A 14,885-nucleotide genomic window follows, 5' to 3' on the forward strand; every position below is an offset into this window, starting at 1 on the left:
CGGAGCTCTGCGATCCGTTCGCCCGGAGAGCAATACTGGCAAACGCAACAATGTAAACTACCCTGGACGTATAAACGGTCCTGAAAGCCAATCTACTGTTTTTCAATCGTGCCATCCAACAAGGCGATACTAGATACGGTATTATCATGCAAATGGTGATAAGCTAAGATAGCCGTAAGCGAACAAAGCATCTAAATTGTGCATCAGTGAATAGATAAGCATGGTATAACGGGTGTCGACAAATAAGTGTCATCAATGTGTCGGAATGAAAAACCAAGTGTGGCAACAAAGGTCATGAAAATTTCTGTCGACACCGCTGGCCGTGTGCTGCTGTTGCTCTATGCAGCGAAATAATTAGTGAAGGACCACACGTGGATTAAATTAAAGTTTGCAATCGAAGGCGTATTTAGGACGAAATGTATCGAAGAGAAGTTCGTTGCTGTCGTGTACAGGCAATACTGGTGTTTTTGACACTGATTTGCATGTTTTGTGGAAGATGTTCGGCCTCGTCGGAGTGTCCTTTTCACGCGATGTGTTCGTGCAAAAGCGCCATGGTAACCTGCGTTGGTATACGGATATTCTCCCTTAAAGGTACACCAAATTGTCAAGTATTAAAATCTGGTCGGCAAAATAATCAATGATACTTGGGCGCAGGGTAGCTAATCAGTTTAACTTGCAAATAATAATCTCAAAATCACGTTTCATTTAGTCCTAACTACAAGGTAAGTTGAGAGTAATTATTTTCTCTAACGGTCCACCGTGGGACAAGTTCTCTCACTCTGGCTACAATATTGTCCTCGATATAGCTTTCAACTCGTGTAGTTAACCTAATCACCCGCTACGTAATTGTAATGGCCTGAGACGTTTAATTAAGGAAAATCGACGAGTTGGCACGTCCATTAGATTCAGTGATGGTATGGGTAGAAAATGGTATTCAACAGGCCGAGTGCACCCACTTGGTCAAGGCAGCCATGATAAAAAAAAAAAGTGCAAGCAACTAGAAGAAGTCATTTGGATCGTGTACGAGTTTAGGCAGCGTCTTGCGTCCAAGCGGGCTCTATTGGAACGTTGCGTTGATATGGTTGAAGCCCTTATTACGCAGGCGCTTCGTAAACAGATTGCTAATCTTACTAAAATCATCGATCGTTGTATGCACGTTAGCCAGCTTAACAAACGAACTGGCAAATTTGCATAGAAATACATTAAACTCTACATATTTCGTTTTTACGTGTGACACCAGAATGGATTAGTTCCCACAACCGGCGCGAGATTACCGATACGTCCCATCTCTGGTGCCCTTCTGCCAGTGGGCCGGGATCTTTGATTCAGTCTCTATCTGAAGTTCAGTGAATCATTCTAGGGTACATAAATTCTTAATACTACTAATCGCTAATGTATTTGAAAATACTTGTCATCACGCTATAGATTGTCCTGCTCGCAATAAGGACATCGAAGGCTATAGAAGGAGTTGTTGTCCGTTCTCAGTCACTTGGAGCGCCTCAGCGATGCGAAATTAGTGACATTTTATAAAATAAGTGGATTAATCGTAGACATTCGTAGAAGCACATAGCTACCAATTCGTCCTAAGTAATGGAATGATTGATCCAAAGAAATGTTTTCTGTTATTTCTACTATTATCGACTGTGATACAATAAAAATTGTAGATGAGATAGGAAAAAAAAAATAATATATATATATATATATATATATATGTTTTTCGTGTTTAATGAGAAAGACGGGTCAAGTTATGTGCATGGAGATAAACCTATCGGAATTAGGTATATATTTTATTGAAACCCAGCATCTGGCAAATTAAAGCAATCAGTGGATTGCTGCTTGAAACCCACTAAGGACATGTAAACACAGCATCACAGTTTGTCTGGATAGCAAAAACTCGGATATGGATAAAATTGTTAAACGTCAAATTTAAGGACGTCCTATTTTGCCTGTTATAGAAGCGAAGACTAGTGTACATAGTTGTAAGGGCCCGTTGGATTGTGTTTCGTCTGTATTTACCACTATCTGCTGAAGGTCCACAAAATTCGATGTAACAATAAATTTTGTGATACATAAAATGTAATACAACAAAGCGTGTCTCTTTTACGTTACGGTTACAGAAACCTTTTCCCTAGTAGATAGTAAATGGAACGCTAAATTTCTTCCTCGAAAACACGAAAGAAAAAAAAAAAAAAAAGGTAGGGTGATCCAGGAATGAACGGGACATATAATACGATGTCGACCACTCAAGTAATAGAGCTGTTACAACACGCGTACTAGATGGGATTATTTAACTTGTTTTTCCCTTGATGACGAAGTATTCAATCGAAAATATTATGAGTCATCTTTAACATGCTGTTATTTCTTGCAAAAGGAAATCATCGAAAAATCAGACATTAACATGATGAATTATTTTCTGCGTCGAGGGTCCTTCGAAATTTGGCTGTATAACAAAGTAACACATAAGAACGCTTCACATTAGCTCAGACTAACGGGAGTTTCGAGTTGAGCACGATGCACCTGTGTAAATTATAGCTGCGCTCAACGACGTATCCTTTCGCTGCACGTTCCCGTTTAATTTTCGACTAAAGGCAAAGATGCTTTTTTTGCCCATTAGAAGTTTCCTTAAGTTCAACTTGGTCATTCGCCGACCAGTCATTACGGGCGGCTAGTAGCGCGAGCGAAGTCTTTTTCGAAGAACAGCTACGGGTCTACTTTTTCCATAAACCCGAAAACAGTCCACTGGCTCTGTTCGATTCAACTTGAAGAGTTTCTATTATTCGTATGAGTGAAAATATATTGGAGCCTCTACAAACGGCATACGAACCTCAATTAGAATAGGATGTTTATCGCTATAGGCGTAATATGCATACGCTACTGTGACATCGTTCACAGAAATGACTATACATGATAGCGTATTTCCACAGTTCACAAAAATAGTATTATACCATTGGCATATTGGATAGTAACGCGTGTGACCTGCCGTGAAGACTTCCCAGCTGATCAGCAAAGAAGCTGAACTCCATTGGTAGTTTCCCTATACCCATCGAGTCTATTTCAAACTTTCCCGTTCTAGGCATACATAGTAAAATCTCAGATCCCCACACAGGTAACTTGCCGATATTAAAATAAACCTTACCTAATAATTAAATTGCATCATTAACGCATACTAACAGAGCTATTTATATAGCTAAGATAATTATAAAGATAAATGAAGATTGCTAGTTATTAAAAATTATATGTTTTATTTACATAATAATTATAAATTCTAAAAAAATATCTTCTATGTTTAGATGCATTCAACAATTAAATTAATTAATGATTTAATTTAATTAAGTAAGAGGTGCAAACTTGTTGGCGTTGCAGTCGAATTATTGGGTAGAACTAGTTAAATAAAGCGGACCAAAGTTAAACAGCAAATAATACACCTTACTTCGCGTGCCAAACGTGAGGACAAAGCATATGGTAATTTAACTTCCACCCGAGTCTCATGAATTCTCGGCGTGTTAGCTCCAACGAAGGAACTTAGTAACCGCTAGCCTTATAACGATACATCTAATCATGTTGATGGTGGTAATGAGTGGAAGTACTCGTGAGCCAAGCGGCTGGACTCACTTAATCTTTGGTCTGCTGAGAGTGTAACTAATAACGTAACATCAGCAACAGCAAAAATAAAGTTAGGCACAATGTTTTTTATAGTAACAGAAGCAAGCGCGGCCGAAACCACGTGATAGTAAACTGAGTTCGGGCGATTCGTTCACCTCGTCGAAGTCTTTAATTAACTTCGCTAACTTATTTAGCCCGTCTCCCTCATCCATTTGTTTTTCGTTGGCCCCTCTTTGTCGCGCGAAGATAATGTTCAATAACTCACTCTGCATTGTTTTCTCTTCCTGCTCGTTTCGCAACGTTTCCTTGCTACCGTTTGTGCACTACTTTGTTAGCACCGCCTCTTACGCACGTACTCTTTCACTTCTTGCCCCAGTCGAACGACCCAGTTCAAAGCCCCACTGCTTGGCAATTCAGTTATTCATCGCATTGGCCCATTCGGCGACTCTCGTTATTGCTCTCCGTGTCTTTTCATGTGTCATGTAGTTGCTTTTTCAGCGGGTCAACCTTTTTGACAATGAACAGAATCCTCGGCCCTCTGCTCGCCGTAGTGGTTAGTACCCACCGCAGTGCCGCCTCGGGCTCGTCATTCACACAAGGCAAGCATTCAAGCATGCTATATGTACACATGTGTACACTCACCTGTTATTCCATCCCCATGATTTACACGTGCTTGTACACAGCTTGTTATTGTCTGCGTAACTGTCCTATCTCGAAATGTCAGCGCGCCTCGTTCGCAGGTACTGCTTAATAGCTGGCAGTCGGCCGCTTGCTGACATGGCGAAAGGAAAAGAATGACTGTGACCGGGACAGTTGGGCAAAGGCGGGTACCATGTGAAGAAACGTAGTGAAGATTACTATGCCGACAATGACTCGGAGAGTTCTATTATAGCTTGAACGTGTTTGACCTCATATGGGAATCAACTGTACTAATACCGGTGTACTCTGCGAATTTATTACTAGAACGCTAGGCAAGTTGCTATGCAGTATGTCTATTCGTTAGTTAAATGCAGCTAATATTTACTGTTCTAACTACGAACGCTAGCTAAGTACGTGTTACAGTATCTATACAACATGACGAATGGAGGCACTGCAAGGAATCACCGATCAACGGCTGAAGTACTCGCAGTATGTATCGCTCCCCTTGAGTCGGCATTCGAAAGGCTTCTGACCACTATCGTGCGTGATCTCTGTGGGACGTCGTATCGGAAAGCGCCCACAGTGTTAAACGTATCTATGGTGTGAAGGAAAAGGATGCGTACATATCTAAGCCGCAGGCGGCCAACCCGGAAACAAAGCAAGATCTTTCGACTGACAACCATGCTCAGCGCCTTCTGCTGGCGTATCTACGCAACCGATGGACGGACTATTTCGAAAGCGAAGAGATCCAGCCCGCGCGCGAATTTCGAGTTTAAATTCGAATTAAGACTAATAGATGTGAGAGCGGAGCGGGCATACGAAAGCAGGGGGCAGTTAAATTAATTTATACGACCGCTGTTTGTTTCCACTTCGTTCGGTAGCTCCCGTTAGAGCAGAGTCGAGCGGATGGGCCTGTTGGCAGTGTATAGCCAAGGGCAGGACGTCCCGTAGAGCGAAAAATATGTCGATTTGAATTTATTTACACACCCGCACACATTCATATGGCCAAGCGGACAACGAACTATAGCTGGCCATTCTGTGTAGAAAGGCAATGGGTCCTTTGCACTGCTTCTGGGCAGAGGCTAGAAGCACAGTTGTGAGAAAGCTACGTGCGTAACATTCAAGCAAGCTATGTATACATATACAACTAACTCCTATCTAAATCAGTCTACTTAGCACAAATATGGTCCTAAGCTAGCAGTGGGCTCTTGTGCTTCTCTGCGAAAATGGCCGCATAACAACGAAAACGACGTAGGTAGAACGACCAGTGCTCAGTATTCTTGTATCGCATTTGTCATATTTATACAGCAAGGTCATTTGATAAACAATATAGCAAGCACAAAATACTTCATACTTCTAATAGTTCCTGTGAAAATCACATCGGTCTAAGCTAAAATACGAGTACGTAAAGCCTACAATTTCGAAGGACGAGTAAGTGACGCGCCGAATTTTGATTTTCCTCATTTTAATTTTTGCAAAAATCAAATCGGGCGTTGCTTGAGTTATATTACTTGTACGGTGCCTTTTCTAAGAGAGTGTCAGGTTGGCGCTTAAAGATCGTCAACAAGTAGATACTTCCGGTTTTTCTCTCTGGCGTCTTCAAGGACTGTATATAGCATAGCTTCAAAGCCTATAGGATCTCGTTATCGCTCACCGACATATAGAAGCGATCTTATTTACTTTAAGAAATAATAAAGCGAGAGTTGAACTTCCTTACTGTCAGTGCCGGTACTTGCAGTCTGTCTAATATGGGTAATTTTATTCGATGGAAAACGGCTCCTATGAACGCTCTCAAGTAATACACACAATGATTTTACCATCCTCAGCGAAAACACGCGTTGACAGTGATGAATTTGTATGAATATCGTTTGCTGCGGGACGACGAGTACCGCAGCCGAGTCACAGCCACAATGTTCCCCATTGGAACTCAGTGACTTTGTGGATCATTTGATTTATTATAGATGATCACTTCGCATATACGCTCGTGAGTACTCATACTTTTGCACTTCAATTTTTTATTATATTCAGAAATATTTTTCCACCGTTGCGTAAGTGTTACTACCAGTTTCAGCACCTAGGTAAGCATGAACACCAATAGAAGACCTCAAAAATAAGAATGTACAAAAAATGATGACAATTTTATTTTGCCAATAATAATGATTCTAAAATTATCACTAATATAATGATGATACTAATAATGTTATTTGAATTGTTTAATGAAGTATTAGGGTTGATTGAAGTGATTTACATGTTGTATTTTTTTTTTTCTATGAAATTCATTCCTATGGGCCCATCATAGAGACGTCGATAGCACAGGAGCGGGTTGTTTCTCTGTAAATAGCATTAGGATGACCAACTAGGCGAGACCGCCTTTACGCAGATGAGATATCGAGCTCATTTGATCCGTATCCGATGCCGACTGTCTGTGAATCCTGCCTCGTGAACCTACATGTTGACCATTGACACTCTGCAAACAAAATTTGAGCCAGTTTTTTTTTTTAAATAGTTATTAATCTGTAGCTACGTTCTACGTGTAGAATCCAAACGGAACATAAATCCTCGAAAAGATTTCTCAGTATTAATGATGAATATTACCGATAACATGAATGAGTCCATTCAGAATGAAGAAAGCTTATAATTCGCTTGAAAAGAAGCAGGTGTTTGTTGATGATTTATTGAAGGAAAATGGCCAGCCAAAATACTGTAGTACGCAGTGATTCGAAGTCAATAACTAGGCCAAAAATAAAATCTATCGTTAAACTTGATTTTGCTATTACTAAGTTAAAACGCGAAAAAAAAAAAAAAAAAAACACACACACACACACAGAGGCTGTATGGTGTCAAAAGTGCATGCGTTTTATCGTAGTAACATACCGTATAATAATAGTGATAATAAGATAAATTTAAAATAATTCAGTCTAATTAACTGACATTATTGCCAGAAGCCCACAGAGCAAAGAGCGTTTCTTCTAGAGCATCTATTAAGATAAACCTCTTTTCGTTCGAAAAGATTATTCCTATTTAAAGTTTAAAATGCAGAAGTACAACTGTTGAGTTGTGTGCTGATATACTGGCATTCTGTTTTTGCGATATTTTATGCGAACAAATTCTCGGAATCACCTATTTTTACGCCTCGCCCCCGTTAAGACTCCGACTGATATAAGTCTTCCCGCTGGCCTCTTCTGGGACTTTTCCAATTAACCTATAAAGCAGGACTGCAACCACAGAAGCAGCAATTAATTCCAAACATTTTTTTCTATTTCCTTTTCTCTTACGCTGAGATTTGAAGCAGCGTAATAACATGCTCGTAAAATGCCGACCGCTCTAACCGTAGCGATCTGGAAATGCAGTGAAAGCGTTCGATACTAATCCAGGTCAATTAGCCAATGTCCACCCACAAACCTCTACTACATGTTTCATAATGGAGCATTTACAGACAAATCCTCCAATAGATTTGGAAGGCCAGTTAATGATTTTAGCTTATAATTAATTCAGCCGAACTTAGAATCAGTAGCCAAATAGCCCTATAGCAGATATTTTATAAACTGTAATTAAAATTAATTAAAAAAGCTATATGAGTATACGATGTATTAGTTGGGGGGATTTTTCTGTAATCGAAGTAAGAGCTCAAATTGACTAGTAATGTTGAAACAGCAATAGAGTGTTCATCAAAAGAAGACCCTTTTCTGATAGAAATACCTCATCAACTCCGCTATTCACATAACAGGCGTTATAACAGGCGAAATACACTATGAATCGGGTTTTGTTCAGCCTTATATAACCGTTAAGACTGTAGTTTTCGTAAACGATGTGTTACCGCTCTTAAGCGTGAAAACTTTCCAAGTTATCTTGAGTTAATTGACGCATCCCAAGACGCTATGCGACTTGTTTACATTTTTAGGTATGGTACAAGTTTCGGCCACCGACTGCTGTTTCGGGGCAGATTTTTTAAGTTTGCACTGAAAACAACGACAGTTTTATCCATCACAGAATTATTTTTGTTTCTACCAATAAATAGTACTTGCTGTTGTCTTGTATACGATGTGCTTTTATAAAAATCTAGACTTCTCCTTACATGTAAGCCCTATAAGGCAAGGCCACATCGACGCGTGAAACTCAGCTACTTCCCAATACGCTCGCTCGAAATACATAAAGCACAGGTTACATAAATGACAACAGAGAACAAACGAAAAGCAGAAGGCAAAAAATCAAGCTAAGCATAATTGCACTTAACGTGTACTCTTTCCATTAATAATTCCCAGAGGTTGGAAAATCATACATAGGTACTTTGTTCTAGCACTTCTCCCACATCTCATAGGTGTCAAGCAGCATCAAATTTAAAGAGAATCACTCCTACTAAAAGCAGGAGGTCCTTCCTTTGCTCCTAGAAATCGAGCCGTTGCTGTAACTAGGATCTGCACAAGTGACGCAGGTACCTTTATCGCCTGCTTACTTTTTTTGTCCTGCATTCGTAGGGTAAAGCCCGCGCTTGAAGCTTTCCATGCGTCCACTGGTGGGAACCGAGGACGTCTGAGCAGGGGGGGGGGGGGGGACTGCTCAGGATGGCTCTATAAAATGTCAATGCATAGAAACAGCGTAGAGAAGCAGCACACGACAGAATAGGGATAAAAGCAGAAAGAGAAAGCGAGCGGTAGTAGAAAAGCTACGGTATAAAACTTGTTAAAAAGGCTCGCGCGTCCGATTCCTTCAGCCTCTTGGCCGTTGAGCACACAGGCGAGAGTGTCTTCGATGAGCGTGACCGAAGGAGTCCATCGAAAAGTGAAGTAAAATTTGAATAACGCCCTGTCAGCAAGGCGGCTGCTGTATGCAAATAATTCCCCGCGCCTGTCTGTTGTATTCAACTCGACGCTGGGCCAGCGCACAAAGAGCGTACTGGTTGTAGCGTTAGACGCCACCGTAATGCCCACGTTTATTCTACTATATAGATAGAAACGCTTTGCCAAGAGTAAAAAGCTGTTTTTTCCGACTTTGCCTTTTTTACGCAATACCTTACATCCTGCCACAGCTACGACACTCAACGAGCAATTCAAAATTTTCTTTATAAGAGCAACATGCACGCATCTATTCTTGTCAAATTGAGTGATTCACTGGTAAGTGCCAACTCAGCTAACGCTCTGGTGATATGTTCTAGATCGTAAAATATTCCTTACGAAAAGGTACCTTTCCTGAAACATACAATGATTGAAGCAGCTATAGCCCATAACGATAAGACAAAACTAGCAAGCTTTTTCGACCACCTACCTCACCCCTGTGTTGTCTCGGAGAAAGGTTGGTTCAGTGTAGCCTGCGGCGTTTCTGCGTTCGTGGGTTATCTTGAGCACAGACCGTTTATTCGCTCGCCGCCTTTCCCGCTTCGGTACTGGGTAAGCTTGTATTCACTGACAAATTTTGCAGTGGCACTTAGATGGGTCGCGTATCGCTGACTATACAATGCTGTGCAGAGCACCGGGGGTTCGATTAAGACAGCTTAATCCAATTGTTCAAAGGGAAACAATATCGCAGATGGATCACAATTCATCATTACGAAGTTTGCCTCTCTTCCTCGTCGTCGTCGTCGTCGTCGTCATAATCATCATTATCATCGTGACAGTTATCATCAGTGTTGCAGTTAGCGTGGTCACCAGAGCTACTACTGATACCTGTTCGGCTAGCTGTGATATATAGGCAGTTCTGGTGGCCTCATCCATGTAAAATAGATATTTTTCATGTGTTTACAATACATTTCTAAGAGACATGTTTATTGCACGTAGCTGCCACTCGCTCTTATCAGGACTGGAGCACCGCGCACACGCTTACGTCAAGATATCTCTACCTGTATCTTTTAATATTCTCCTATTAACGAAAGAAGCAAATCGACATTATTACGCTGAAATACGCTAGCTTTTAATTTTATCATACATAATAATCCACCGGATTCAAATCTGTGCAGCAAGCCAGCTTGTTCCAAAACAAACTCACAGGTCACAAATCCTGGACTAAGTTTCTCGTATGCGTGATTTTCTGAATCGTGAGCAAACGAGTCATTGTTTATGTCCATGATCTTTATAAATCCGTTTCTGTCGCTACCGCATAATCAGAAGAACTCAAGAAAGAAATTATACCCCTCCAATGCCTTGCCCTTATTGCCCTCGGGAAGTTTTTGCTTGCGTTTATTGGTATACGGCATGCGTCCGAAATGTTCGTCACCCATCGAGCAATGCTAAACCCAGACATGTTACACCTTCCGAAAAAGCATCTCTTTTTCTTTTCATACTCTTCCCGTTCTGGTAAACAATGCTACTGCACTGTTACTAGTTTAACAAGTATACCCGAGCACAGATCTCTGCCATGATGGGCTTTTATATTTTTGTTATACAAGGAACGGCGTTCTTGTAGTAACAAAAATAGCGGATGGGGGCGCGCGCGCTCCTGCTACGACAAATCTCACATCAAAAATCATCCCAATGTACTGCTACCGCCCCACTTACTCGCTACCTGATTTAGAAATAACTGCTTTTGTGATGGTCATCATTTAAGCTACTTGTCCCTGGCTGTGCTTTAACCTCTGTTTGCATTTAGCTAAAAATATTTTGCAAAATATAACTTCTTATTACTTTCTGAACAGAAAGCTACGTCCGCATAGTTCAGGTCTCGTGGTGACGCATTTCAGTTCACGTCGATACGCGCGGTCAAAGCAGCGTTCAGCGAGTTACTGTTCTCATCTGATTGTACTAAAGATAGTTTGATGGTCTCCCTAGAATAGCCGACTGAGATTGTCTAAACAGAATATCCTTCGGCATTTGTTAAACACATTTGCCTATTTCATTATTTGCATGCAAGCCATTCGCACGCAAAGATGGCAACTTACAATTTTGGATCTAATTTGCCTGCACGACGGATAGCTGCGCGCCCACTGCGCATTTTCTGACATGAACGTAAGTTATGTTAACTTACGTCCTTCTTACTTATGTACCTCTAATATAACTTTCTATGACTGAATCATTCAGAAGTGTATACATTGCGAGATACAGCATACGCTCTTTACGGTACGCTTTTAATATAAACTCGAGGATTTTACTAGTTAAATTATACAGTTAAGAAACAATATGAATAACATTTGTTTCTTACATATAATGACAGTTTTTATTGACAATCAAGCCGGTGGCAGAGTATGGGTTAAATTCTAATATATTTAGGAATTTGAAACGTTACCATACTCAAAGCGAACTTTGCAGTGAGCTAAAATAAAGAATTTATATAACTTTTAGTTGTTGGTCAAAGCAAAGACTATATGATTAATAGCCGGGGACCTCACCAGCCCATCGCTTATCAATTACTTACGCAATCGCAACGTTTGTATCAATGATTTGTATCCTAATAAGTGTATGTTGTCTTATCATTTTGTATGTTTTTACAGATATATTTCATCGACCCCAGTTCATTCACCGGGAGAACGAGTTCAGTCAAATCGTGGTTAGCCGATCGGGTTTGTTACAGCTTGATTGGAGCCCCACTCAAATGGTAACACTTAGTCTGCCCAAAAATTCAATCTACAATATATCACAAGGAGCATTTAAAGGGAGTGAGAGCTCGTTATCTAGCCTGGACCTCAGTGATAATCGTCTTGTAGCATTGCCAGACCTAACAAGTTTGCGGGCGTTACAGTGGGTCAATCTCCAACACAACGATTTCACAGAGCTGCCTGAAGGTTTCCGATACACCAATATCTCAACCTTATTTATGTCAGGAAACTATATTCGAACGATTAGTCCGGACTGTCTGCCCGACTCGCTCGTCACACTCGACCTCGACGGCAATCAGATCCTCAACATTGAGGGCAATACACTTCCGCCAGGATTGCGAGCTCTAAACCTTGGGAATAATATAATTAACGCGGCGCCAGGCCATATTCTCCACAAGCTAGCTTCGCTCGAACGATTGTCCTTGAGCAATAATGTGTTCAAGCACTTACCAAAATGGTGGCACCTTGGCCGGACTGTCCAGGTCTTGGATCTGTCGCATGGCTCGTTACGGCAGCTTGATGCGCCCTGCATCGGCCTAGCGAACTCAACTAGCTGCGAGCATCTTCAAACACTGCACCTCGAATATAACTTTATCTCAACGATAAGCGGGGCGGCATTCGAAGGCATGCGTCTCAGAAAGCTGTTCTTGAATTCTAACCGTCTCATGCAACTCCCTGAAAGCACATTTAATGGTAAGACCCCCACCCCCCATCCCACCGATCATAGAGTCCCGTCGATTCGCTTACCCTAAGCGGTCGCTTTAGAATAATTTACGACAGCTCTTTTTTCTATCGTTAACGGCTGGCAGTGTCAAACGGTTCGACACACGTCGAGCAATTGCTTAGAAAATAAATTATCCCTTAGATTTTTGTCGTTGAAAGAAGAAGCATACAATGGTTTGGCTATGCGGTGTTAACATTTGTACATTGTATCAATGTATTAAAGTGGACCAGAAGCTAAGAAGTGTTTCCAAATTGTATTACGTGACAATAAAGTGTTAGAAACTACAAATCCTTGCGCAAAGAATAAGATTTTTATTTATTTATTTACACTTTTCGAAGGATTGGCCAAATTGATATAGTCGCTCTTGATCGTTGTAATAGTGCAAAAAAAAAGAAAACGTTTTATATCGCGTTGTCAAAATAGACCAAACCAGAGATTAACAGGTTTATCTTATATTTTAAGGCTAGTGTTTTTTCTCCGTTAGCTTCAGCTGTTTTTTTTGTGTGTGTCTGCATACAGTGGAATCACATTTCAACCCATACGACACTTATTACAACCTCCCTAATAACGACTAGATGAAATCATGGAATATTACATGATTTTATTTAATCATAACAATAAGGTTCACGTAGGGCGTTCCCTTCATTTTTCCTGTTAGGCTCCATAGCAAAATCCCTTCTGATTCTCGATTTAAGTGAGAATCAGTTTTCATCACTGCCGGCCTGCGTCTCCGACTTGCGAAGTCTCACAGTTCTCAGCTTACGAGGAAACCTCCTGAGTGCCTTTGAGCCGGTGGCGTCAGGGGGCGCTTCTTATCCAGCGTTCTTCAAAACACTCCAGGTGGGCTGCTTCACCAGGCTACATGCACGCTACATTGTACCGAATAGATTATGCGAAATGCGTTTCTTCATTACGGAGCCCCCTAAACGAGAGGAGCATTCAGAGGAGAATTCAACAATGACCAAAATAATGGTGCGTCTTTCAGGTAATGGACTTGTCCTACAATCAGTTATCTGCAATTCCGCCAGCCTTTGCTGGTACAACAGATTTGGTGCGTCTCAGCCTTCAGGCGAATCTGATCGAACGCCTGACGTCGCACGACTTCACAAAGTGGTCAGTAAACTTACGCAGTTTGAGTCTATCGAATAATGCCATTAAGGTGATCACAAAACACGCCCTGCGGAACCTCGTAAGTTTGAAAGAGCTCAAATTCTCTTTCAATAATATTCACTACTACGATGGATCTGCTTTCGGTGCACTGGGTAATCTGCAGGCGTTGGAGATATCATCGACTTTAGCCAGCGACATTGCTGTGCGCAATGTTCACAAATTACTAGCTCCTCTTAAAAAACTAAAATCACTTCAGATCGATTACAATAGATTATACCATATTGAACCGTTTGCCGCCTCCGTGACTAATCTCGACCTCGAGGGCAACGATCTTAACACTGTACCTGCAATATCAACGTTATCAAAGCTATCTCGTTTATCATTGAGCTACAACAGCATCCATTATCTGCGAAGTAACGTCCTGCAAAATGTGTCATCCTTGGAACAAGTAATTCTTATTGGAAACCCGTTAAGGGAAATAGAATCGTACGCGTTTTCGGATCTACGCTCGTTGGTAAGCGTTATTCTTTCATCGAACCGCTTGAGGGGAGTCCAATGTTATGCATTTTACAAACTGCCGAGTCTGCAAAGACTCCATCTTGACAACAATCTTATACAGCATCTGAATTTGGATATGCTCGAAGACGCTGGCAGTCGGCTATTTCTCAACGCGTCAAATAATCAGATACAAAATATATTTACTAACAAAAAGAACCGAACTGTCGATGTTCGTATTTTTGACGTCTCGAACAACCGCGTCGATCGGATTACGTCAGAAGTGTGGTCCAAGATGCCACGACTTGTGCAGTTAATCGCTTCAAATAACCGTCTCAAGGAGCTTGCAATTTGTGATGTACCTTTAAGCCAGCTGACCATAGCCGATTTCTCAGAAAACCAACTTTCTGCTGGTGCTATTGCCAATCTTAGCGTGTTTTCACCGGCGCTCGAAGTACTCAATTTGCGCGGCAATGGACTTGAGTCGCTGCCCTCGGCCGAAGTCTTCGCACAAGACTATTTGACGACAACCACCGCCGCAATTGCTGGCCCCAGTGGTGTTGTAGAATCAACAGGCCCAGCGTCCGATTCGTTGCCGCTGCCGCCATCATCATCATCACCACCTAGCAACGCCGATCACTGGCCGATGATGCGCGTTCTTGATTTGTCGCGAAATCAACTGCGTCAAATTGAGCACACTGCCCTTCCACCATCATTGCAGATGCTCAACGCATCATTTAACCCTCTTGAAAAGTTCGGCAATAGTGGGGCTGAACTGAGGGCGCTTTCATC

General features: G+C 41.5%; 1 protein-coding gene across 1 annotated transcript in view; it reads left to right on the forward strand.

Moving 5' to 3' along the window:
• LOC111261705 (uncharacterized) overlaps positions 1–14,885 on the forward strand; it is a 24,517-nt gene continuing 9,632 nt past the window's right edge. Inside the window, exons 1-4 of the mRNA XM_086968815.1 lie at positions 1–591; positions 11,660–12,457; positions 13,147–13,328; positions 13,474–14,883. Of these exons, the coding sequence (XP_086824941.1) occupies positions 417–591; positions 11,660–12,457; positions 13,147–13,328; positions 13,474–14,883 (2,565 nt within the window). The 5' untranslated portion in view covers positions 1–416. The remainder of the gene's footprint in view (positions 592–11,659; positions 12,458–13,146; positions 13,329–13,473; positions 14,884–14,885) is intronic.

Source organism: Varroa jacobsoni, unplaced genomic scaffold (assembly GCF_002532875.2).
Source record: "Varroa jacobsoni isolate VJ856 unplaced genomic scaffold, vjacob_1.0 scaffold_587, whole genome shotgun sequence".
Taxonomy (NCBI): domain Eukaryota; kingdom Metazoa; phylum Arthropoda; class Arachnida; order Mesostigmata; family Varroidae; genus Varroa; species Varroa jacobsoni.